The sequence below is a fragment of the Brassica napus genome, unplaced genomic scaffold (genome assembly GCF_020379485.1).
Source record: "Brassica napus cultivar Da-Ae unplaced genomic scaffold, Da-Ae ScsIHWf_875;HRSCAF=1241, whole genome shotgun sequence".
Lineage (NCBI taxonomy): Eukaryota > Viridiplantae > Streptophyta > Magnoliopsida > Brassicales > Brassicaceae > Brassica > Brassica napus.
Window position 1 is genome coordinate 91,808 of NW_026016915.1, and position 25,396 is coordinate 117,203.

General features: G+C 34.6%; 4 protein-coding genes across 5 annotated transcripts; 1 reads left to right on the plus strand and 3 right to left on the minus strand.

The window, feature by feature from the left end:
- Positions 1–4,215: 4,215 nt before the first annotated feature.
- LOC106451125 (protein YIPF5 homolog) lies at positions 4,216–5,246 on the minus strand. The gene has a single exon (XM_013892992.3). It carries the CDS (start codon positions 5,149–5,151, stop codon positions 4,381–4,383), a length of 771 nt encoding a protein of 256 aa, XP_013748446.1. The 5' UTR covers positions 5,152–5,246; the 3' UTR covers positions 4,216–4,380.
- Positions 5,247–6,052: 806 nt separating this feature from the next.
- LOC106454705 (protein LITTLE ZIPPER 4) lies at positions 6,053–7,808 on the minus strand. 2 transcript variants are annotated; one of them, XM_013896820.3, is made up of 2 exons: positions 7,339–7,808; positions 6,053–6,697 (listed from the first exon to the last, which is right to left on the minus strand). In XM_013896820.3, exon 2 carries the CDS (start codon positions 6,679–6,681, stop codon positions 6,466–6,468), a length of 216 nt encoding a protein of 71 aa, XP_013752274.1. In that variant the 5' UTR covers positions 6,682–6,697; positions 7,339–7,808; the 3' UTR covers positions 6,053–6,465. The 2 variants fall into 2 exon arrangements, with proteins under 2 accessions (XP_013752274.1, XP_013752273.1); XM_013896819.3 differs by having other exon boundaries at positions 6,053–6,706; positions 7,339–7,609.
- A 7,307-nt stretch (positions 7,809–15,115) lies between these two features.
- On the minus strand, positions 15,116–17,414 carry LOC106451122 (uridine nucleosidase 1). Its single transcript, XM_048775461.1, has 10 exons — positions 17,244–17,414; positions 17,002–17,111; positions 16,648–16,763; positions 16,504–16,563; positions 16,238–16,420; positions 16,051–16,155; positions 15,875–15,971; positions 15,694–15,801; positions 15,474–15,609; positions 15,116–15,389 (listed from the first exon to the last, which is right to left on the minus strand). Exons 2-10 carry the CDS (start codon positions 17,105–17,107, stop codon positions 15,281–15,283), a joined length of 1,020 nt encoding a protein of 339 aa, XP_048631418.1. The 5' UTR covers positions 17,108–17,111; positions 17,244–17,414; the 3' UTR covers positions 15,116–15,280.
- A 1,382-nt stretch (positions 17,415–18,796) lies between these two features.
- LOC125606400 lies at positions 18,797–21,357 on the plus strand. The gene is made up of 10 exons (XM_048775462.1): positions 18,797–19,171; positions 19,256–19,377; positions 19,443–19,528; positions 19,783–19,897; positions 19,971–20,095; positions 20,258–20,339; positions 20,414–20,525; positions 20,603–20,760; positions 20,826–20,946; positions 21,019–21,357. The coding sequence occupies exons 1-10, from the start codon at positions 18,797–18,799 to the stop codon at positions 21,355–21,357; spliced, it is 1,635 nt and encodes a 544-aa protein (XP_048631419.1).
- Positions 21,358–25,396: the final 4,039 nt, after the last annotated feature.

Here is a 25,396-nt window from a genome sequence, read left to right on the forward strand (position 1 = left end):
TTCAGATCTATAAAATTTTCAGTTTAGAAAGTGTAGCCACTAGACTGAGTTCAACAAGCCTCTGCATGATTATGATTCTGAGGCTACTAAGTGATTGGTCAAGGTATTTTGAGAATATTATTTGAGAGTTAATTTTTTAATTTGAGTAGCTAACTCCAGTTTTTATTCTTATCACTCAAGATAGTGTTGCCAAAATAGTACTTTTACAGCAGAATTTTGGCAATAAGCAACCAGTTGGTCCACGCCAACTAATATGTGTGGTGAGAGTTCTTTGTCTTCCTCATGGAACATTGTTGGTTTATTTATTCTACTTGCTTGTAACTTTTAAAATTTAACCATTAGTTTGGTTTGTGATCAGGTAAACACATGTTTGGATGTTAAACAAGAGTTGAAGGATGTGATGTTCTGCCATGTTCACAAACTATAAAAAGGGATATAAAAATTGATGAGACTTCAAAAGATCTACCTATCATCATGTGTGGCGGTTTCAACATGGTTCTTGGGAGGTATGACTGACTCACACTTACCTATTTTGAGACAAATACATCAAATGTTATATATTACTAAACTTTTCCTTTGCAAAGTAGTGATTCTCATTCGCTTGATGTAAAGAGGAAGATCAACTCATTGCACCATGATACAGATAAACCGTATCTTTTCATAGAATCTATAAAATTAGATCAAATGTTCATAAAACAACAATCCACTTCTCACTAGATAAGATTGATATGAATCAATCTAGCAACAATGAGAAACTATAAAAAAATTTCCCAGAAAGTACGTAGAGAAACTCACAAGAATTTTCTGATTATTTTCATCTAATTGACTTCCATGAGTTATATACTATTGATGATGTGGTCTGTTAATGATCCTTTGGGAATCTTGCACAAAGTTTGATCACAAATTGACAATTTTTTCAAGTAATTACATATTTCAAGCTCTTAGCCTCCACTTATTTCTAGTACTAGGACAAAGAAAATGAGACTGAATGTACTAAAAGGTGAGTGCCTACTCTGCCTTTTCAAGACTCCCAAATGGTGTAGAGTTGGATACACACAAGACAAGAACAGACTCTACTTAATCATTGTTTACCATCAGTACCAAGGATCTCTCATCATGTCATGATTACCTATTCTACACATGTTTGATTGACTACATATTCTACTCAAGTAATCGTGTCGCACATTACATTATTATATTTCTTGTCAGAACTAACAAATAATTTTGTCTTTTAAAAGAGCATTTTCTGAGTGTGGAAAGCTTGATGGAGTTACTAGATCAAAAAGAAGTGAATGAAAACGCATGTCTCCCATCTAAGCGTTGAACTTCTAGCCACATTGTACTCTTAGCCCAATTTAAGTGCACACCTTTGAAAGATGGGAGATATGAATGCATTGGAGACAAATATAAGAATAAACGATACAAATCATTGACATTATATCATTCTGAGTTAGGCTTTGGGAAGCTCATATAGTGAAAAAAAAACACAAGTATTAGTTTGAGACTTAGCTCTTTTGTTTCTTGTGAATATCTTTGGATTTGAGATATCTTCTTCTATTTAGTCAGTACTACCCATTCTTGGAACTCATTTTAGTTATTTCCTATGAATATATTGGGTATGTTGGACGATTCAACGCTCTTTGGCTATTTTCAAATCATCAGTGAGAAATTTTATAGTTTTCAAACCTACAAGTGAAGTTGTGTTATAAGAAACCAAGAACATTATCAAAACATCTAAACCAACAACGTGGGAGAGCACAACCAACTTTCCAAAAGAGTCAGCTCTTTTCTTTTTACTCCTCCACAAAATCTAAAGTTAGGGCCTGCCTATATATTTATGGAACTGAATACAATTATTACAAGTACAACGATCCATGCCAAAATATGGTATAAGACCAGAGCTACATTGGTGATAAATTAACAACTAAGCAAACAACAAAAGTTGAGTATCTCTCTGAGCGTGAAGCAAGTCTATTGGATGACTTATCCTGTTGGACTCGGACCCTTTTGGAAGATTAAGTCAGTACTTGAACCCTCTACCCACAACCAAATATATCTCTATAATATTAGCTAGGAAACAAGCTGAGGGGTCTCTGCACAAGTAAACAAATTTTGCAAAAGCGAATATTTGCAGCTTCTTGAAATTACACAGAGAAACACTTGATGTATGAAACTTAAAATCAATTACGCAGCTTCTTGGCTCACACAAAGAAACACTAGCAGCATGGAACTTAATTCTGTTATGTAGCTTCTGTCTGCATGTCATAGACCCGTTAATATTTTCTCAGTGTAGAAAACAGAACAGTAACTCCAAAATAAACCAAGTCTAAGACCATTTCCAACCCAAATCTATTTTGTAACAACATGTTTCGTGGATCTCACCTCTTATGTGGATCCCAAGCTGGCTTTGTAGAGCACCGATCCTAATCCTTTTTATGTGAGCCCTCACAGATTCTTCAGGTAGGTTATTGATGTGCTTGGTGTTTTTCGAACCAAGATATCCTTTAACAATCTTCCCTGAAGACAAATTGTCACCAGTTGATTGGCAACAACTTAATTGATCAATTGGTGACAACTTGTCATGTGGGAGGGCTATTAAAGAGTGAAATGTTGGATTCGAGTAATTCAAGCGCACTAATAACTTATTTGGGAGAGTCAGTAAAAGTTCACAGATGAAAGATTAGGATCAGTGTTCTGCAGGGCCAGCCTGAAATCCACGGAACGAGTGGAATCCACGAGACAGGTTGTCACATTTTTTTTTTTCTATAATTTTTACTAGAACAGTATAACTGTATTATAGAGTAAGTTTTGGTTTAGATGGTTGATTTTATAATAAAGTAAAAAATAGGTTTAGGTTGGATGCCCTAATAAGACATCACATCTCTTGGAGTATTTCTAGCACTTCCACTTCTTTTCCCCATGTTTCCGAGCAAAGAAGTAAGGTCACCGAATTCACTTGTGCGATAGTGAAGAACACATCTCTTCTCCGGACCCACATCTACTCGTTTTCTTACTTATTTGCTCGTCCTCTGCTTTAGTTTCCATGGAGATTGTGCTCGACGGTGAAGCTGTAGATTCTGGTCTTTTTGAAACCTTTTTCACATATCTCTCGCAGAGGAAGCGGTTTGTGGCCAAAAGTGACTTTGGAGATAGAGCTATGACCTCGGCTTCTGGTCTGTAGAGATAGAACTTACAAGTAATCAAACCAAATTTGTGATATTGATAATGAATCCTTTGAAAGATCTAGTATGTAGAACGCATGCATGTTTGTATATCTAGATTGAAAATAAAACAAATCAAGAAGACGACTGCGCTGTAAACATGTTTAGTTTCTTAATAGGGTTTAATTCAGTGATCTATTAAACTTAGTTATTTGATCATATTACAGGTTTCTCTTCGTGGCAAGAGGAGGATTAAGGGATTCATGTGTCACGATGATGATCAATATGATCAGTTGTTGATTAGATTTGGACATATCCTTCACTACTTAAGATTGTCTGATCCTCAGCTCTCATGACTTCTTCTGGAAAAAAAATTTGTTGGAAGAGATACAAAAGAGACGCTTTAAGAATAGAGATGGGGCTCAAAGGATATATCATAGAAGAGAGAGAGATGGGTTATGTTCCTTCTTTCTCTTTTGATCTATATATTAAATGAAGTTTTCGACTAAACCCTCTCCCTCTGTTCAGACCAAACACAAGTTAAGATAAGATCTCCTGCCTTACTCTGATCTCTGCGCGGATGTCAAACTAACCAATATGCTGTTTAATGCAATTTCCATCAAAAGAACATGATCGAGTAGAAAACTCTTTTTATGACACAGCGAATACTCTTAGGGAGGGCAAGAATCTGGGATTGACAGTAGTAGAATATGTTGAAGCCAAGAATATTTTTCCTTCTACTTCCCTATAGACACCTAATCGGAGAACAGACCAATCCAGAGGATGATCAGAGCATTTCATTCGACTAAGCCTTAGTTCCAAACAGCCAAAATACTTAAACCAACTCAAGCAAATCCTCCTAACAGTGTCGAGCATTCCTACTGGGATCTAAAACCACATCTCCACAGCTTCCTAACCGGAAATCAAAAAGGCAAAAGAAACACTAAAACAGAAGCAGATAAGCTCTTCTCAATACACAGCTTCTTCTCCATTAGTTCACCGCATGTAAAATCCCGATGATCATTCACTCAGATACACTTTCACAAACACATTAATAATAAACTCTGTAAATATAAAATCCTGAAGTCAAAAAGATACAAACATTGAATTAAAATTAAAACATGAAGCCTTTACACATCGCTCCACTATTCCCACCACAAAATCAAACAAACTTTAGATTAAAAAAAAAACTATCAAATACTTCGTAATTAAATCATCATCAAAATATAACAAGAAGAGAGAAGAGAGTATAGATCAAGAAACAAGCGTAAGAGATCAACCCACGATGCTCCTCCCCACCATCAGCCAAAGACACAACCAACGCCGAGCAAGCCCTCGTCGACCACAACACAAACACCCCCGCAACCACAAACCTAACCGCCCCAGCTCCCTGCGGCACAAACAACGACACAGCAGACAAAATCACCACCGGAAGCAAACAATACCCAACCAAACTCGTACACGTGTGCAGATTCAGATTCCCATTCCTCCCCGCGAGCATGTTGAACACCGCGTAGAGGAAGATCGACGACACCACGATCCACCCGAGGATCACCCCGAACTGGATCTTCCCCGCGAGGAGCTGGAATAGGCAGAGCGCGAGGTAGAGGAAGATCGGGCCGGATAGATCCGAGTCGTGGTGGACGGTTTGGTTGATCCGGAACGGGTTGAGGATGGATCTGGTCTTCTTCCAGATCTGATCGGGGTGGATCCCGAGCTCGTCGAGGAGCGGCTCCTCGTCCTCGAAGGAGGAGGAGCCTCCTCCTCCGAAGGATGCGGATGAGTTTAAGGTCCCGGTGAACGGTCCCGCGGGGGCGGCGGAGGAGGCGGCGGCGGATCCGATGTCGAAGGACATGAAAGGGATCGCGGAGGAGGAGGGGCGGGGAGGTTGGAAGGGAGCGGCGGGGAAGCGTCGTTGCTGGACGTTGGGGTTGGCGGTGGATCCGCCGGAGGGGAAGACCACTGGTGGAATCGCGAAGTCCTTCGTCATCTTCGAGATCTCGAAATCGAAATTAGGGTTCAATTTTTCATTAGACGACTTCGCGTACAAAGAAGAAGGTGCCTGAGGGTAGTTTCGTCAATTCATAAAATACTATGCATCGTGTATCACCTACTTGAAATTACTATAATGGCCTCTTTATAAGTTTTAAGTAGTTTTGGTCAAGGCCCAATGGGTCTCACCGCCAGCCCAGTGAGCATTGAATTTTTATTTTGTTTTCTTTTAAAATAGAGGAGTAATGATTATAGAAATTGAACAAATTGTACGTGAGAAGATGATGATGTGCAATGATCTTCCAAAGAGATTTTCGGGATAATGATAAAATGGGAATAGTTTTCTGAAAGTTATAGTATATCTCAAAGTTGACTTTTCAAGTCTGAGTTTATGATGAATGATGATGATTTACTTAGAGGACTATTTATGTATCATCGAGATTCGTAGCTCTCTCTGTAAATTTCTCATAAACACTTGATTTTTTTTTATGGTGTAACAAAATATAATTATGAATAATTAAAAGAAGAAAATGACAGCTTCGGTACAATTGTACAAGTTTTAAAAAGAAACTCCAAATAATAAAATATAGAAAGGCTTTGAGACATCAGCCCGAGCTATTGACCACGTGATTAAAAATGGTACCAGCAACGAGTAAGTACCACGTATGTTTTAACTGAACCCTTTTCTTGAGTATCTTCTTATATCGTTACTATCAATACTTATCCTCATGTAAATTACATTATCAATACTTCCTTATCAATTACATATTGCTTTGACAACAAACCTGGTTGAGGTCATAAATCTCTTAGCTTTTTTATTGTGCGAAAAATCTCTTAGCTAATATGTATAAAGTAGTGAACAAAATTCTTGAATAAACAAAGGAAAATGTAGAATAATATAAATAATAAAGATACTGGTTGTTTAAGAGAAGATCAGAAGGTAGTACAATGTAGTCCCAGAATCCACCAAATCCTAAAAAACCAACCCCACATGAAAAAGGCAACAAAGAAAATCTAATTAACATATAAATGGAAACAAAAGTAAAATATCCCTCTGAGAAGATAGACAGAGAGACACTACACTTTTGTCCTTTTTGTAGTAAATAAACTAGAAGAACCCACAAATTAAAATAAAATTAAACAACAATAAAACTAGTTGATAACCTTAATAACACCACTAACCATTTTCTAATATTACACTAATAAAGAAAAGAAATAAGATAATATGGGTTCTTCTAATTGAGCTGGGAGGGTCATGATGATTTTCCGGTCTACCATATCCAATTCTTGTCCTAAGAGTTTTGCTGCATAATCAGGATTGTCCAGAAGCAGAACTTGACGAAGAGAGATTGCTGTTGCTTCCTTGATTTGATCCATTAGAGTTCTTGGTTTTGGAGAGCTTCTGTTTGAGCTCCAAGAGAAGCTGTTGATTCTCCTGGTTCAGAATCTGAGCTTTCTTCCTCAACCTTTCATTCTCCTTTATCATAAAACAGTTTTGCAGGTATAGCTTCGAGTTTAGCCTCTCCATTTCGATAAACCTTGCTCTGTGAAAGCTAAAAGAACAAGAATATGAAGGTTTGATTTATTAAAGCTCTATGCTATGATTATAGTTGAGGTTAAATCATTGCAGCACCACATGGGTTGTGCAGCTTCACACGTTTTATGTGGAATTAAATTAAGCAAAAATTATGACTGCATTTATTTCGTTGTCAACCAAAAATGTCAATTTTCTTGTAAATAAAAATCAATGCCCAAACAGAAGAAGAATCATACTCTTTTTTTGGTTTCCAGAGTAGAAAAGATAAAGCCACCACAACAATGAAAACAAAAATAAAGTAATGATGATGCAGTAAGTATAATGATGAAGTTTGAAAACGAAAATACAAAACACATTTACAGAAGATAAAAGAAATGAAACCGACGCAAACCAAGCAGGTACAAGCAAAAAACAGAGCCAAAATGATCTTTATTATAAAAGAAGTTTCGAAACAGCAAAAAAAATCGAAAAAGACAAACAAATAGGGTTTATTCGGTTGGCTTTGTCTGAAAGAAAAGGATTTAAAGCTTTAAGTTTTTTTCCATTAATTTAAAGGTGTGTTATATAAAAATAAAGAACGAAAAAAAATAGTTGGGTGGTTATGTGAATGATATTCACGTTGCTTGTACGTGAGGGGAGAGATATTACCTTTAGGTAAGAGTGTTCGAATGGGGTGAGAAGAAGTGAAGTGTGTTTATATGTTTGTAAGAGAGAGAGATTTGTATGAAAGGTAGAGAGGGACAAAGAGAACAAAACGAAGATAGTGTCTCTTATATAGAGCCACAAAAGCTAGTCTCCTGACACAACAATCATGCTTTGTGTTGTGTTTATGCTTACATGGCAGCCGAATTCGCAGCTCTCTGTATTTTGTTTTTGTTTCTTTTCTAAATACTTTAATAATAACTTGCGAGGCAAAAGTGAGAAAAAGATTTGTGTTGCGTCATGTGAATGATGATCGAAATAAAGAAGAAAATTAGAGGAAAAAAAGTACTTGGAGGAGGGTTTTACTTTCTTTGCTTCATTTGAATTTTCTCAATAGCATAGGGTTATTCTCGTCTTTTACTTGCATCTTCACATTTTGGTTTGGTATTAGATAACCGTTATAACATGTTCATTTCCTCACCCGCCAAGTAATCATTCCCGTTTACAGTTTATTATGATATCATCATAGGCCAACAGAAATTTATAGATGTCATCACAATGTTTCAAACAAGTACTAGTATGTAGACCGGCTTGGTTCCATACTTAGATAGTATAAAATTAATATTACAAAACGGTTGAAACGAGTATTTGAGTGAAAATGATGATGATGAATGATGATGATGATGATGAAGAGGAGGGTCTCTATAGGCCGTCGTCCCTTAAAGATTCGCAATGATGGTTTGGGATTGGTTCGAACCATCATCATTCATGATTCAATTTAAATTTTAGGTTGGACCATTTTCATTACTCTCTTTACTTATTTCATTACACGGTTTGGTCAATGTTGGTTTAGTCAACACTAGTCATCATCAGCGATAATAACACATGTTACAGGGTGTTCGTGTCCGATTTTTCTTCATGACCCTTTTCTTCTTTCACCATCCTTTATTTAGATAAAGATTGATATAATTAAAAGGAAAAGAAAAAGAGAGAAATTATGAAGAATGAGGTTAAGAGAATCAATAACTCTGTTATGTGTTTATGCGTGTGTCACTGTGTGAAAATAACATATAGCTAAGTAGATTACATTACAAGTTGGATTTGTTTAATCTTTTATGGGCTCTTTCGTCGCTTCATCGTTTAGCTTCACTAACCAGCGTCCCTCATGGACCTCGTTTGGTTGCACAACAATACGAATTATTACACTTTCACGTTTATAATTACTGTTTACTTTAGCAAATTTTGTGATTTTTTTTTGGATTTTGCATTTTATTCACGGAATAAATTCGGAAATCGTTGAATGCATACGTTGTGAAGGGTGAATGATTAGTTGGTGTGCTGTTGTTGCGCTAAGAGTTCCAAAATGACAATGGTTTAAAGTTTCTTTTTTTTTGCCATCGGTTTTAAAGTTTCAAACACACAAGTTCGAACCCATTAATTATTGTGTGTCTTGAAATGGAACTATAAATAAATAAAAATGGAAGTGAAAATTAAATAGTGGTTGCACTTCTTGCTTACATCAAAGGCAATGATAATTAATAAGTAGGGAGGTGTATGTGTGAGTCATCCATGTTATTGTTAGGAGAATTTGAAATGATATCTCAGCCCCGAATGGTTTGGGTCTCTTTCTCATTATAATAAAATATTTAATTATATGCTAATTTAACAGATTGCTTTTCTTAAAATTTCTAAGCAAATATATAGTCTGCATTTAGCCAATAATCACTTATGTGTTGGTCTTAGTGATATAAACACCCTTGAATATTAGAATAAATGCTATATTGATTGGTTGTATATGCAGGACATCAAAATGTATGCTCTATAGTATGTTAGATCGTGTGAGTATGAAACTATATATTTCCCACTTTTAATCATTATAATTTGTCATCATTTCGTCCCTTTAGAGCTTTATTTCTTTTTATGTTTTGGGTCTCCATAAGGTATAAAGTGCGTCCATATTGCATTGCATGGAAACATTATCATAACATCTCCTAACTTTTAAAACATACAACGAATTGTTAATGAAGATTTTGTGGGGTGGGAGCACTAATGATATGCATGGGTCTGAAATATAGTATTAATTAAGAAAAAAGGGTTTTTTTTTGCAGCTGATACAAATCACAGAGATAAAACTACATATTATACACACGCTGGGAAGCCATTAATTTATGCACTTTCTAGTTATATTTTCATATGATGTTTACAAAACCTTCCAACTTGCAACAGATATACCAAACGCGCTCTCTATGAATATTTTCTTCGTTTTTTACAATGTCCTTGATTTAGGGTCGACATTTCTTTAAATTTGAAGAACAAAACAATTCGAGACACTCTAGTTCTAACTTCTATCAAACAGACCTCAATTGCATATAATTCATAAGGAAGTAAGGAACGTTGTTAGATTCGTATTTGGTGTGATAAAGATCATATTATGACCGATATACCACCATTGTGATTTATCTATTTAGTTGTTTAAGTAAAAACTTTGTTTTTCCGTTTTCTTCTTCAATGATGTCATTTTTTTTAATTGAATTGTTTTCAAGAAAAATGTAATCTGTAGAATAGTACACATGGTCATGAAAATATTGTTTACTATTTCCGATCCAGTACTATATTTTTCTAAAATATATTAATAGATGAGTTCTATTCAATGTAGATATTTAACTATTTATAATAGAGAAGATCTATTATAAAGACATACATTGGATCAAAACTCATCTATAATATAATTCATTTATAAGAAAATTGGGGTGGAAATGCTCATCTTCTACATATGTATTTGTATTTTATTAAAAAAGAACGGAATTATCATAAACTCTGTTTTCCTTTAGTTATTCAGCAACTCAACCAATATCAATTATTTATGAGATTTTGTTTCCTATAATGATAATCCCACGTACATATCTCTGTGTATGTTCTTGTTCGACGAATCTACCATTCTTGTAATTCGTACTTTGTTTTTTGTGCAAATGTTAAAATTTGAACCTTGTTTAATTTTTTTGAACTAAAATTCGTACCTTGTTAATCATCTAGTCTTTGTGAAGTTTCTAAACTTCTTTGGTTTTAGTAGTTCCAAAACTTGTGACACCATCTAAGAGCATTTCCAATAGTACTCTATTTTTTCCTTTATAATTTACATTAAAATAGAGTAATTCTATTATATTATAACTTTTGCTCCAATGATGTTACTCTATAATAGAGTTACTCTATTATAAAGTAAAATATATAGGAATGTCATATTTTACTCTATATTTAGAGTGAAAAAGTGACATCCCTCTATATTTCACTCTATAATAGAGTAATTCTATTATAGAGTAACACTATTTAAGCAAAAGTTACATTATAATAGATTTACTCTATTTTAGCATAAATTACAGAAGAAAAAATAGAATCCCATTGGAGATGGTCTAATGTCTTGCACATTTTTAGACATTGTGATCATTGCAAGTTTGCAACTAGCTAGCCCACTAAAGTTGATGTTAGGTTATACACATTATGTAATGTTTTTGCATGGCGTTGTGGATTTTCCATGCAGTAAATTTTAATATATATTATATACTCTCTCTGTTTTTTAATATAAATCATTTTACAGCTATGCATGTAGATTAAAAAACCCATTAATTTCTTATGTTTTTTAAACAAAAATATCATTAATTATTTACCTAACCACAATTCAACCAATAGAAAAATAAAAAATATATTATCATTGGTCATACAACATTAATTATTAATAAATTTTACATAGAAAACCGAAAACGACATATAATTTGGAACAAATTTTTTTTCTAAAACGACTTATATTAAAAAGCGGAGGGAGTAATATTTATTATTAGAAAAGTAATTAATAACCACAGTATGTAGTCTTTTTTTTTTGTCTTCCGATCAGTATGTACAACGGAAGTTAATTATCTACCTCATATAAAACTTGAAATTGCAACAATGACTCAATTTTCGGAAAAACAAAAATGCTCAGCCAACTTATTATAAGCTATCAAAGTTTTAACTCATTCTTAAAATTAGTTTGTTTTTAATTTTCCATGCATTCGCCTGCATTTTGGGGTTCCACTTTGTTTTGTTTTGCTTTGTTTTGTTTTATCTACACAAATCTTCTGTTACTGATATTTAATCTCATAAAAGGCAACCAAAAGTTATATAAAGAGGAAGCACCGTGTTAGCTTTGCTCTCTGGGTGTTACACTATCGTGCAAAATTGTATCTTTATGCACATGCGCTACTTTATATTAATTTACAAACCAATAGGTGTAACCATTTTATCTTTATTTCCATATTTTGTGGATTCATAAATATTACAACGAATTTTGTCCCACGATGAATATTCTTTTCGTTTTAAACTCGCTTAGCGAACGTCATATCCAACTCAAAATGTATGGAACATCCGTCTGCCTTTACTAAGAAACACATAGTCTGGTTTTTTAACCGATGTGTTTCAGTCCTCTACAAGCATCCTGGTTTGCATTTTTTCTGTCCCTTTTGGGTTGTGATCCCTTTATTTTCATCATTATTCCTTTTGAGTTTGACCGTTGTTGAAACTTCACAACTTTGATTGCCGATATGGCTTAATAAGATCCAGTGTTAAAAACAAAAGATAACTGAAAGCGTATGATCAAGTGATGTGTCTAAGTGGGTAAAGTGTTCGAATGGACATGGGCGGAGGAAAGTATTAGGAGCTAAAATATTAGAAAATAGAATTTAATTTTTTTTGCTAAATATTTCAAATTGATCCCAACCAAAGTACATCTTGATCCATATATCAAATATTAATTCAAGTGAAAATCAATAAGTACATTAAATAATAAGAAATGAATATCAGTTCAATAATATTCACTACAAAATAAAAGTAGACCCATTCATATTTATATGATGATAAAATCATTTTACTGGTAATTTTATAAATATGTAAATATGTTATGATATTTTTTCTTTAATGAGGTTTATGCAACCAAAAAAATATTTTTTTTCTCATGATCCTCTATTTGGTTCGCAACTTTATGTGAGTTAAAAGTTGAGAATCAAGTTTGATAATCTGCACACACCGTATTTCTTAACAGTATTATAAACATCTTAAATGGTTATAAAATGTACGATTTCTAGACCTTTGAAATTAAAGTTATATTCCGTATAATGTTCACAATTAGAAAAGGTGGAATATAAAACATGAAGGCACTGGAGATGTTATAAATGTAAACTTGAAAATAAACCAAACGAGAATGCTTCCCTATGCTTAAATGTTAAAACAAACTTAAGAAATTGTTAAAATCATCAAAACAAATTTGAGATTGATTTGCATATAGCGAGCGAGCGGTCAAGTGGACGGTATAGTTCAAGTTAGAGGACTTTTTTCAGTTTGGTTAGCTAACTAGTACTCGGTCTATCTGAATCATACCGAATGTTTGAACAAATTAAAAAGGTAAAGCTTGTACACAAAAGATAAAGAAAAGCAGAAAATATGATGACTACCAGGGAAAAAATCATCAAAATCTATAGGCTCTAAAACTGAAAACTTCTTAAATTTGAGAACGGTTCTAGTCCAGTTCTTAATATATCTAAGCGAATAGAACCTTCAACTTCATATATAATCTGCTCGACTAAAATTTTAAATGTTGGAATGTAACACATAGAGTTACTTCAGCAGTAATAGATAAAAGCCTATAAGAGATGGGAGACAAAATGGGTCTTAGGGTACTCACGAATTTGAAGTAGGAGTAGCCAGTCTCATAATAAACTCTCTTCTTCTGTAACATCCAATGATGACCAAGCTCCTCTAATTATATAAAAAAACTTTAATTCTATCTTTTTCTGCTTTTCCTTTTTTAGCTAGTGCAATTATCCAATTGTTCTTTTCATATTAACTTTTTCAGCGTATCTTAAATACCAGTTACTGAAAATTAGTGCAAAGGGGAAAAGAAAAAGATAATCTGACCTAATGATTTAAGGAAGTTATTGTCATGGACAACAAAGTAAAAAGAGAAGTTACTGAGTTCATTAAAAAAGCCAACAAGGACAGACTTATTCAATTTGACATTTAATATTTATCAGTATAGAACGCAACCAAACTGCAATGTTTATTGCTAACACTCAATCGTCCCAACAAACTAGTTTAAAGATGCAGAATGTCTTTCGTGTATAGTTTTCCCATAAAGTAAATAAATTACCTCTCAAAATCAGGAAAAAATAATTCGAGGAAGATTATGTATACACATGTGGTCTTCAAATCACTCTAGAATTTTAGAAACAATAATAGCCTATTATGCCAATTAATTGAAATTATATAATTGCAATCTCTAAAATTTGTTTTAAGTAGCTAATTGAATTTTCTAATTTGCATATATCATTGTTACTAATCAAAGCCTAAACATGTCCAACTATAAGAAAAAAAAAAGGACCCCAAGTCCAACTATAATAATTTGCTTTAAATGGTTTGGTTAAATAAAACAGTTTGCACAACTCTATACATCTGGCAAATCATGCCCCCCTGATGGATAATGCATTTATATACACACATTTACTGTATATAGTTTGGATGTAATAAATAAATTCAAAATATAATTTCTTACTTACAGGTTAAGAATAAAAAGTGGTAGCAGAAGTACTCATGAGTACTCCTCCCAACTTCATCATGATGATGATCAGCATCATCCACCATTTCTGCCTGTAGATACAATTATGCAAAGTGAGCCCAACCTGTTACAACCATCTCATTGAATCCTTACTCTACCCTCTTCACATGTTCCCACTCTACCCTTCAACTTTTAATCATAATAAGAAGTATTGAAACCTATTAGCGTGATTACAATTTCTATAAAAAATTAACATATGTCATTTAGTAAAATATTTAGCTAGATAATGAGTTAAAAATTTACACTATCATTTTCGTATGAAACTTCGTTTATTCAGTGAAGTTTATCAAAAGCGATAGTAAAAAACAATTGATAGATTGCATTGTATAAAAAAACAAAAAACACATCCAGTTATTTGAAATATAATCTGACAAATAAAACTTCAAAAAAAAAAACCAGTAATGAACCCATGCCAAAATTAAGGTTAAGTTAAAAAAAAATAGAAAAAAAAATTAAGGTCAAGTTTTTGCCAATACACTGATATCATAAAGCTTTTGTTCCGCACTTTTTGACAACATCAAAATGCTTTTTCGCATCATACTGGGCATAATGGGCTTGAATCACGTTAGTTACCTACACAACAAAGGTTCTCTATTTACAGTTTAGTTTAGCTGTTTCGTGTTTGTGTCTGTGTATGTTGAAGAAGAGTGTTTTAGCAGATCACAGTAGATATCTGGTGGGGAGATGTCAAGTCTCTCACTCGTGTGAAGATGTAGTATGAACGACTTTTAACGATTTTTCTATGATCGCTCGGTTACTTGTTTGTTATGATCATTGGCTATGATTATTCTTACGTGACCCACCTGTTTCCCTATCTCAACTTACGTCTCATCCCTACTGGTCATTAGTGCATTTACGCTTTCATGGGCTCACTTTTTTCTTTTTCTTTTTGTCATCACACATATGGGTTCATATGAAATAAATAGTAGTTATTAGGTGTAAACTTATAAGTAAACGCAAACAATCAAGGCCATAGACAACTCTTAAATTAAATCATCTCAACTACAACATCCGGCTATCAACTTAGCAATAGGGCTGAGTATTCGGGTCGGATTATTCGTTTTGGAGCTTTTGGACCTATATATCTACAAACCAATATTCTGGTCGGTTTTCTATCTTTAATATTTACAACAATGGAGACAACCGAGAAGAAGAAGATAGATAGTTTCCATTCATTAACTTTTATTTTTTCTTACCAAATTTTAGCAATTATACAGTTCAAATACAAATGTTGAATTGAGATTCAGGTTAGAACCAGAACACATGATGAATGTGACAATGACATTTTCAAATGAAATATTAACATTCTTTTTATGGCTTCATCAGCATGCCTTTGATGTATTCCAAAACTCCATCTACATCTACCGTCCACGCCACTGATACTGGTGAGTATCCCACCCATGGATTGCTCCCATTCCATCTGCAATCAAATCAAAACCAACATTTAGAGGAAATGTCTACATATATAAAAAGAGTGAAATAATAAAGTTATAATTAGTAAAACCTCTTGAGGCCTTGATCCATGAGTGTGTGGCCAACACATATTCCTTGAGTCTCCACACGAACAACACCTTTCTTGTATGTGAATAGATCAGGCCGTACTACAGCCACAAAGCTGACCGGGTCATGAAGGTACACTCCTGAAAACCAGCAACAATAAACATTTTGAATAAAAAACATGCAAACTTCATAACCTTGGTATGATCACAGTTTCTTCTTTTTACCATAAACACCATCAGATTTGACATGCCAATCTCTGTAGAATTTGCACATGTCGCTTAGTAACTTAGCGTGTTTCCCCTTGGACTCACGCAGGGCTAAGAGATCATCATCTGAGAAAACACATACACATGGTTTTAGATGAATGTTAAAAGGAGACAACAGGGAGGAGAAAAGTTTATTCACCTGATAGTTTAAGTTGGGTTGTGATGTTTATCCCAACGACAGTGATATCAGCTCCACACGTGAACACCACATCAGCTGCTTCCGGGTCATTATATATCTGCATACAGAGAAACAAACTCATAAATTGTTTTCATTAGCAGAAGATTAAAGAAGAGGTTTAATGGATGTTTCTTTACATTAGCCTCAGCTGCAGGATTAACATTCCCTAAAGAGAAGAAAGCTCCACCAAGTATAACAATCTTCTTCACCTTACTCGCAAATGAACTATCACGTTTAATGGCCTAAACACACGAGTCATGGTGTCAGAAACACAAACCGGATCATAAGATTTAAAGAATTGAGATTGGTTACGAGTCTTCTTACTATTGCTAAGTTGGTCAGAGGTCCAAGGGCGAGAACGGTGACTTCACCGGGGTATTGAGAGACTTTCTCAACTAAGAACTCAGCTGCACTCTTGTCACATTTCTTTCTACAAGGAGAAGGAACAGATACGTCTCCAAGCCCATTTTTACCGTGCACGAAATCAGCAACTCGTGGAATCCCACCCTAAGAGTCAACAACACAACAGAAGCTAATGTCACAACGAGTTCCACGGAGCAGAGAAGAGAAGAGAGAAAGAGTGTATGTACCTTCAAGGGTTCAGAACTTCCTTCAGCGACGGGGAGATCAGGGAAGCCACCAATCTCACACTGTTCTTTTGCACAAACGATCAAAACACAAAGAGATCACACAAGGAGAACTATACAGAGTTAAGTGATGGTTTTGTTACATACGAGGAGCAAGGCGTTGCGTGTAGCGTCTTGTGTTTGGACATTACCAAAGACAGTAGTGAGTCCTAATATATCCAGCTCAGGTGTTTGAAACGCCATCATTATCGCCATGCTATCATCTAAAAACCAACAATACATAACTCTCAGATTCTCCTATTGATCTTTACATTTTGAAAGGAAACTTGTTTCCATTAGCAAAAAACTAAACAAGAACATCTTCTAGCTATTAAGCAAAGTTTAAAAATCAAAACTTTACCACATATTGACTTCAAATAAACAGATTCAAGAACTCTTAAGCACAAAGGGTGTTGGTTGATCAAAGTCAAACCTCAAAACAAATGAAAGAAGCCTCCTCACCTATGCCTGGGTCTGTATCGATAATGAGCTTCTCGCGCTTAGAAGATAGACCCGAAACGTCACCGTTTGAGATCCCACCGTTGCAAATCTCCATAGCAGAATCCATATAACTTGGTTTTCTCAGCAAAGTAAATGTTAAAACCCGAGTGGAAACGATCTTGTCGTGGTAAAGAAGAGTTTGTTTCCTGATGTGTGTATATATACAAAGATGAGAAAGCGTTGAGCTTTCACGAGAAAGATACCTCAAAAAGGCATAAACTTTTGGAGAGAGACGTCCAGCTAAGCTTAAAGCTTTTCTTATTGGTAAATCGGAAGTGGATCAGCTCTGGAATCTCAAGATTTATGGAGAGAGAGAGAGAGAGAGGGAGAAACGTCCAGCTAAGCTTTTCTTATTTTTTTTTATTTTTATTCTCTCCCTATTTTTGTGGAGACAGAAAGATTACTTTATTTTGTGCTAAAATTTATTTTAAGCCATGTTTTATTTTATTTTTAACCTACCACACTGTAGTTAATAAAAATCATTTTCAAATTAAATTTTACTTAGGTGTATCGTTACAGTTTTGATAGGTTGTTGTTCCGAAATAACAAACTAATTTTCTATTTTTTGATAAAATATGTGACCAATTTTGTAATTACATAATTTTTTTTGAAAATATGGAATATATTTTTAGAAATTTTAACAAGAGTTATTTTCTTGATTAAAATGTGGGTTTGGACATGTTGTGGTTGGTGAAAACGTTTTATTAATTGGAAGGAAACAAAAGAATAAAATACTCATCCCCATAGAATAATAAAAATAAGTTGGAAAATATGAAAAATTATTGGTGTTTGGAAGTTGGAAGGAAGTGACCTTTTTTGTCAAATGCCAACTAAGCCAATTATATGTTGCCAACGAAGACGCATTGTCTACAGTCCAAAACGCAGTTTGTTCATGCATTTACCCATTTTTTATTTCGTAAGCTAAAGCCCAATATGTAATGGGCCTATAACATGAAACTCAAACGTACATTAGCTTCTTTTTTGGGTTTTAACCTTAAGCCTCATGATAAATAATTGACTAATTCATGGTTCATTGAAAATCAGTTCAAAATTATGCAAGTAGAGATTAGTGTGTATGCATCTTTCAGGGGTTTTCATTTATTTTCTTTACAAAAAATTTCACTGTTACAACTTACATCATAGATAACACTACAAATTTTGGTTAGATTTAATAACTGTTTGTTAATGGATTAAATAAGAGAATATAGTTTACTTTTTTTTTTGAGCAACCGGAATATCATACAATAAGTAAAAGCCGAATACCAGCATCAGACAGAGGGTCCACGTCATCTAATTTAATCAGCCAATAAGGTAAGATTATTTGTCCACGTCACATCAGTCTGAGCTACGTTTTTTAGTTTGTGATATGATGGGCCTATAAGCCCACACCGATTGAGTATTGGAGCCGCGTCACATTCAGTTTGGGGTTCGTTATTGTCTTTGTCATACGATGGCCTCATAGCCCAAACCGCTTGAGAATAAGAGCCGCTGAATCATATCGGTGAAACAGCTCGAACCCTAATCATATGTTGAGTCTTCTCCCTTCGACGACATACGCTTCGTCGTTACCGCTTCTCCACTAATCGTCGTTCAATCGACACGCAATTAAGTCTCTGTGCAATCAATCATCCGAGAATCGCATTTATGGATTCCTTTCGACTTCTTTTATCTGAGATCCTTTCTTCATCTGAGTTCTTTTATAGCGATCTTCTCAGCTCTATTTTATCTCAAATTAAAACAACAATTCTCTCAAGCGATGAAATCCAGCAGCAACACCTCTGTTTCCGGCGATCTTATCTCCAAGAAACGAAACGGCAAAGGAAGTGTCTCTTCCGCTGAGCCGATCAACCGTACCGACCAACCCCGTGACTCTTCCGCCAAGGCTGTCTCTGTCGTTTCCATGTCGAAAAAGTCAAACGGCAAGGCTGTTCTGTGCTCTGACGTGCCGATGCGACATATCGGCGGAACCGGTGTTTCCTCCGCCAAAACCCATGAAGTGATGTTCTTCAAAGATGTCAGATTTGGTCCACAAGAAGGCGAGCTAAGGTTTCGTCTGATCCATTTTTGGGAGGCTCGGAACCCAATTAAGAAGGTGCTTATTGGTATAGAGATGCTACTTATTGATGAACAGGTGTATTCCGACATCTCTGTTCGCTTTTTTTTAGTTATGCTTGGTCGATAAGTTTACTCATAGACGTTACTTTCTTTATTCCAGGGTACTGTGATCCAAGGGTTCATCCCCCCAGGAAGGATTGACACCTATTTGCCACACATGATCGCCGGTTCCATTTACAGACTCACTAATTTTATGGGTCTAGGAGCAAGACTGTGTACCGGGTTGCTGAACCAATCGTGGCCATCACTTTCTCATGGACCTCTGTCCTCTCTGTTTTTGAGGACAGTTCGGTTCATTTTCCTGAGGACCGGTTCCGATTCAATGGGTATGAAGAGTTTGAAGCAGGTTGTGACCTCGGAGGGGATCTTTATGGTAAGCTATCAACTTCTTTATTGTTTGTCACAGGTTTTGGTTTGAATAGTGTTATGTTTTAGTCTTATTTGTTTATACTTGAATTTATGGGTTGACATTGGTTTGATTTGGCTGATATTAAGCTTCGGTCTTATCTTTTTAGACTGGAATTTATGGTTTTTATTGTTTGTCATTGGTTTTGGTTCGTATAATGTTATGTTTTAGTCTTATCTGTTTAGACTGAGTTTAAGCTCTATTCTTTTTTTTTATTGCAGATTACGTTGGTCACATCAAACTGGTGGGTGAGCAGGCTCTGACTGCCGGTCTTGTGCTTGATGAAGTCGAGATAGCTTCCTCACGGCGTCTTATGGTTCATGTCCAGACACATGAGTAAGTTCTACTCAGAGTTTTCAATCTATGCATATATCATTTCGCTTATCACATGTGTTTCGGTTTGTTGCAGTGGTCCTGTGATGAAGCTATACCTATGGGACAAGGTTGCTACGGACTTTTGTGAGAAGTTTAAAGCGAATGGAAACACTCCGAGTGTTATTTTGGTGACTACTGTAAACCCAAAACGGTTTGGAGGTTATTATTACCAGAATTCTGCTTATATGGTTTAGAGATGTAATTAGGATGCTTGAGTAACTTGAATTAGACGCATTATGTGTTGAGTAATCAGTTTTTAAAAAAAATTTATGATGTAGTAGTTTATTTTTGTATGTTATGCTAACATTTGTTGTTATGCAGGCGCTCTAACACTCTCCTCCCTATCATCCTCCCGTGTGTTTCTCGACTTGGACGTTCAACCAACCAGAGATTACATGACTTGGTAAGCACTCCTTTGTTGATCAAGCATTGTAGCTTTATCTGACATTAATTTAATTTTTTGCTGATCATTTTCAGGTTGGGATCAAACACAGATGTTGCCAACAGGGTTAATCCCGACATTGTGACCAAGGCAGAGACGGTTACAATAGGAGATCTTTTCTCTTACATCAAGCATGAAGGATCAAAGGTACAATAATTCATACTTTAGCACATTCTTGCACTGGTCTTAGTTGTTTATACTATTTTATATTACTATTACGCAAGGTTGCTTGGTTTGAGTGCACAGCCACCATTGATGATGTTGTGCATGGTTCTCCATGGTATTATATTTCATGCGGTGGGTGCAAGACGAAGGCGACAAAGGGGCATACTACGCTCATGTGTAAAAAATGTGGGAAAGCTGAAGTTACCGGTGTTGCAGAGTAAGAGTTATAGTTTTGTAAACTCACATGTTCTGGCACTCATTGTCACTGTTCCTCTGTCACAGGTATCTTATGAAGCTCTCTGTCTATGACAAAAATGACCATGGGTTTTTTGTGCTTCTCGGTGACGCTGGGCGTGAGTTGACTGGGAAGCCAGCATCAGAATTGGTTGAGAGATACTTTGAGGTGATTGTAAACATGTCTTCCATACAGCTTACAAAATGCATTCTCATAAGGTTTTTTTTTTATTAATGATAGGCCAATGAAAGCGTAGGAGATGATCACATGGTTCCGGTGCCACAGGCTCTAATTGATACCATTGGGCAAACTCGCACTTTCATTGTGAAGGTTTCAAAACACAATTTGGAAGGCAAGACCCGATCTTTGACTGTTACAAAGGTGCTCCCTCTTGAAGCTGCAGCAGCTGATGGCAACTTAGAAGAAAATGTGATTGCTTCTGCTGTCGAGGAGACCTTACAGATGGGCAAGCGTGTGAATGGTTCTTCCAGTGAGCATGAGGGATCCACAGATGCAGCGGTGAAAAGGAGTTTTGATGGGGATGAGTCAGAAGAAGCTAAGCGTGCCAAATGTGGCTAGCAAGTTTTAAAGGCTGAATTGGTTTGCTAATAGACTATGCTTTATTCCATATCACTTTCAGACGTTGTTTTATTTTATTCACTTTCAGACTTTGCTTTGTTTTGTTTCACTTTCAGACTTTGTCTTTGCAGTATTTTATCTATCTTGGTATTATTATCTTTTGGTTATACTTTGGATGATCACCTATCGATTTAGGTTATAATTCACTTCTAGACTTTGCTTTGTTTTCTTTCACTTTCAGACATTGTCTTTGCAGTATTTTATGTGTATCATCATTTATTGTATTATCATATTTTGTTTATAAATTGGAGGATCACTCAATTTAGGTTAGAGAATCACCTATCGATCCATTATATAAGTTTTTACAAATTTTATCAAATTTTCATGTTTTTCTCTATTCCATCTCCATTTTAAGCTGTTTAATAATTAACTTAAGAACAATGGAAATATGATACTAAACAATACTACAAAGTTGTAATATTTCTACACAATAGAAATGACTAATATATCTGCATATGTGTGATGCAATATACCCAAAGTATCCTTACGTAATATATAAACATGGAATCATTCATATTGAATTTCTTAAAAGTTTCACATCTTTATATTAAATAAATAACTACAAAATAATAATTACCAAATAGATTATAGCTCCAAATTAAATAAAATTTTTGCAAACACATGATGAGCAAAAAAAAATGATATAATAAAATAATAGAAAACTATTACTATTTTCATAAATAAAGTATTTGAATTTTTAATAAATCTTTTAACATGATCGCTACAGTCTTAATAGAAACTTAGCTATGTTTACATATAAAATAAAAACTAATGATATTCCTAACAAAATTTTTATAATTTTCCAGAATCATTTCACTCTAATTTATCCCAAAAAAAATGATAAAGATGGATGGTGATAGTGGTTAGCCAATTAATTGTATAAACACATCAACTACATTTATAACTAATTTTTAGAAAGAAATCAAAACTCACACAATTTTATCAATACACATAAAGCATTTCAAAAGGCGAATAAGAAATCATGTAAAAGCATGCATCAAAGAGTGACTTTAACTTATGCATCATTCGGATTATTATTCTTTTTTCTACCGGACTTGATGCCTAGATTTATTTACATTTTAAAGAATTTTGTCATTGTTTTTTTTTTAATCTCTATTTTTATATAAAATCTAAAACTCAACTTCTGTCTTTTAATCTTTGCTAAGCAATTTAAATATATAAAGAATAAATTAAAAGACATAATCCGCGCGTAGCGCGGACACTGGAACTAGTAGTTTACTAAAAAGAAAATTTAATGGTTTCTTGCCGGCAAAAGAGATCAATAATGAGAAAAAGCATAAATCAATATACAATTTGAAAGTAAAGTGGGAACATGCCAACATGGGATAGACGAGAGAATCTTGGCGGCCGAAAATGGGGTTTTATGCCGATTGTTTAGCCCAACCAACCTTCTCCACTATCTCTATTATTATTTTACCCATTTTATCATCATATATGTACATATAAACAACGTTCCGATCATTTGATGCGTTGAACCGAAACATTTCATATAATCAAACATTCTTCTCTTAACCCGAGTTCCACACAAACTCCCCTACTCAGCTGTCAAAATAGCATTGCTTTGTAAGAGACTGAAGGCTTGTCAGGAAAATTGTTCAAATTCACCTTTACATGTTTTTTCAATATTAAAAACTCACCTTTACATATATATATTTTTAACTATCCAGAGATATTTGAGTTGAAGTCTAACTAATTTCCCACGAGGTCATAGCAACGAATAATCCGATCTCGGTTTGAGATATAAAACACGTCTAGGCAAATAAATGACGACTTAATTTTGAGAAAGATTCAAACCTATAATCAACGTTTACGTTTCACTCAAATTTTTCCTTTACCAACAAACTACCACCATTTGGTTAACTTTATAATGATTATTTTGTCATTAAGTCTACATGCAGCGAATCATCGAATCCTTGAACTCGAAACTTGCAAGATCATTGTCCTGTTGTCCAACTATGGGTTGGACAAAACCCACGCACGTCTCTAAACGATCGATGCATATGAGTTTTTAGCTTTGTATCCTCTGATTAACGCAAAACATAGATCAAAGTTAATTATTTGAAAGGTAAAAAAAATTATTTGAAAAGCCGCAACAAATCATCTACTTACCAGAGAACTTGTCAGTAAAGTTGTGTATGCACTTTTAGTAAATATGCATGCTCATCAGTTCGACATGAAAGACCTACAAAAACCGGAGAAGCCAAGAGATATCATCCGAAGCTTTTTAAATATAATTATTCCAACAGAGTAAATCATCCAATATTAATAACCTTTTTCTAAGAGATGCTTAGGCGTCAAAAACCATTATGACTTGGGCATCGTAAGATTCTCATTATGCACCATACCAATGTTTTAGGTGATGCTTAACCCTGATGCGTCCATTGTTTAGAAAATGGAACCCATGGATGCAAACCAAAAATCATCCAAAAATCATTATGACTTGGGCATCGTAAGATTCTCATTATGCACCATACCAATGTTTTAGGTGATGCTTAACCCTGATGCGTCCATTGTTTAGAAAATGGAACCCATGGATGCAAACCAAAAATCATTATTCACCAACAACAATTATGCTAGAGATTCTTGTAGGCTTGTAGCAGCATATATTATGTTGTTGTCTAACAATGTTGGAGGAAAAATACACATGAAGAATTAAGTTTATTAAAAATGATGATTGAGCTAGTGATAAAGATTCTAGTCACGATGACAAAGATTTGGATAAAATGCAAGTTGCTATCGCTGTTATAATAATAACTCTATGAATTGAAAATAAACAAAAATAAATATCACACTACAGTTTTCGGAAAATTTATTGTTTGTACGCCCCATATGGAGACGTCCCCGTTGGAGGGTATGTGTATATCTGAATATAATATAAAGTGTGAGGAAAAAGGAGAGAAAGAGAGAGGGGGATAAGATAGAGACAAGTGTGAGCTAGTGGACGGAGAGGTAGAAAGCCAATTTGGCTCCTCTTCCAACCTGTATTTTCACTTGTGTGATCATCACCCATACACATTTCATAATATAAAAATAGTTTACACACATTCATATTTGTCTGGATATCACTTCATTTTCATTTCTTGATTAAATTTTCAAAATAATGTTACAATGAACAAAAAAAAAAAACGCCTTAGGGCATCTCCAACCCTACTCCATTTTCAACTCCAAACATCATTATGGAATAAAATCTTCTCCAACCCCACTCCATTTTGGAGTTGAAAATGGAGTAATGGCTAGGGTTACTCCATTTATGGAGTAATCTTACTCATTACTCCATTTTGGAGTTGAACTTTTTTTATTTATAAAATGGTCCTTTAAATCTTTAATGTTTCTATTTTTTACTTAAATAATATTTAAAATGATACAATAACATGAAAATAGTATATTCCACAAAAGATTATTTAATAATTTTAAATAAATGCATAAAATAACAGAAAACATAAATAATTAAAATAAAAATAAAAATAACATAAAATAAGTAATTTAATAATCTGGAAAATCCGTTCCGGATCCGCTAAGGTCGGTGAAATATTGCCCAAACGGAGAAGTCTGAGAAAGAGCTTGTTGATCTTGTGATTCAGCATTTCGCTTTGATATTATTTGTATTTGTCAGACTTCTTTATATTGGTGAAAAACGAGGATTTCCTGGAATGCTTGGCAGTTTAGATTGCATGCACTGGAAGTGGAAGAATTGTCCTACCGGTTGGGCGGGACAATATGCGGGTCGTAGTGGATCACCAACTATAATTCTTGAAGCTGTCGCAGATTATGATCTTTGGATATGGCATGCATATTTCGGAATGCCAGGCACTAATAACGATATCAACGTGTTGGACTCTTCTTATCTTTTTTCTAATCTTGCTCAAGGTATTGCTCCTCCTGCTCATTATTTTATTCAAGACAAAGAATATTATATGAGTTACTATTTAGCGGATGGTATTTATCCAAAATGGTCGAC

Bases quoted from the DNA above. Each gene is read 5' to 3' on its own strand.
- LOC106451125 (XM_013892992.3), bottom strand. From the start codon at position 5,151: ATGACGAAGGACTTCGCGATTCCACCAGTGGTCTTCCCCTCCGGCGGA.
- LOC106454705 (XM_013896820.3), bottom strand. From the start codon at position 6,681: ATGGAGAGGCTAAACTCGAAGCTATACCTGCAAAACTGTTTTATGATA.
- LOC106451122 (XM_048775461.1), bottom strand. From the start codon at position 17,107: ATGGATTCTGCTATGGAGATTTGCAACGGTGGGATCTCAAACGGTGAC. The intron at 16,564-16,647 runs GTATGTAACAAA...GCAAAAGAACAG, and splicing joins CACGCAACGCCTTGCTCCTC to TGTGAGATTGGTGGCTTCCC. The intron at 15,610-15,693 runs GTAAAAAGAAGA...GCTGGTTTTCAG, and splicing joins CAAATCTGATGGTGTTTATG to GAGTGTACCTTCATGACCCG.
- LOC125606400 (XM_048775462.1), top strand. From the start codon at position 18,797: ATGAAATCCAGCAGCAACACCTCTGTTTCCGGCGATCTTATCTCCAAG. The intron at 20,096-20,257 runs GTTATTATTACC...GTTGTTATGCAG, and splicing joins AAACCCAAAACGGTTTGGAG to GCGCTCTAACACTCTCCTCC. The intron at 20,340-20,413 runs GTAAGCACTCCT...GATCATTTTCAG, and splicing joins ACCAGAGATTACATGACTTG to GTTGGGATCAAACACAGATG.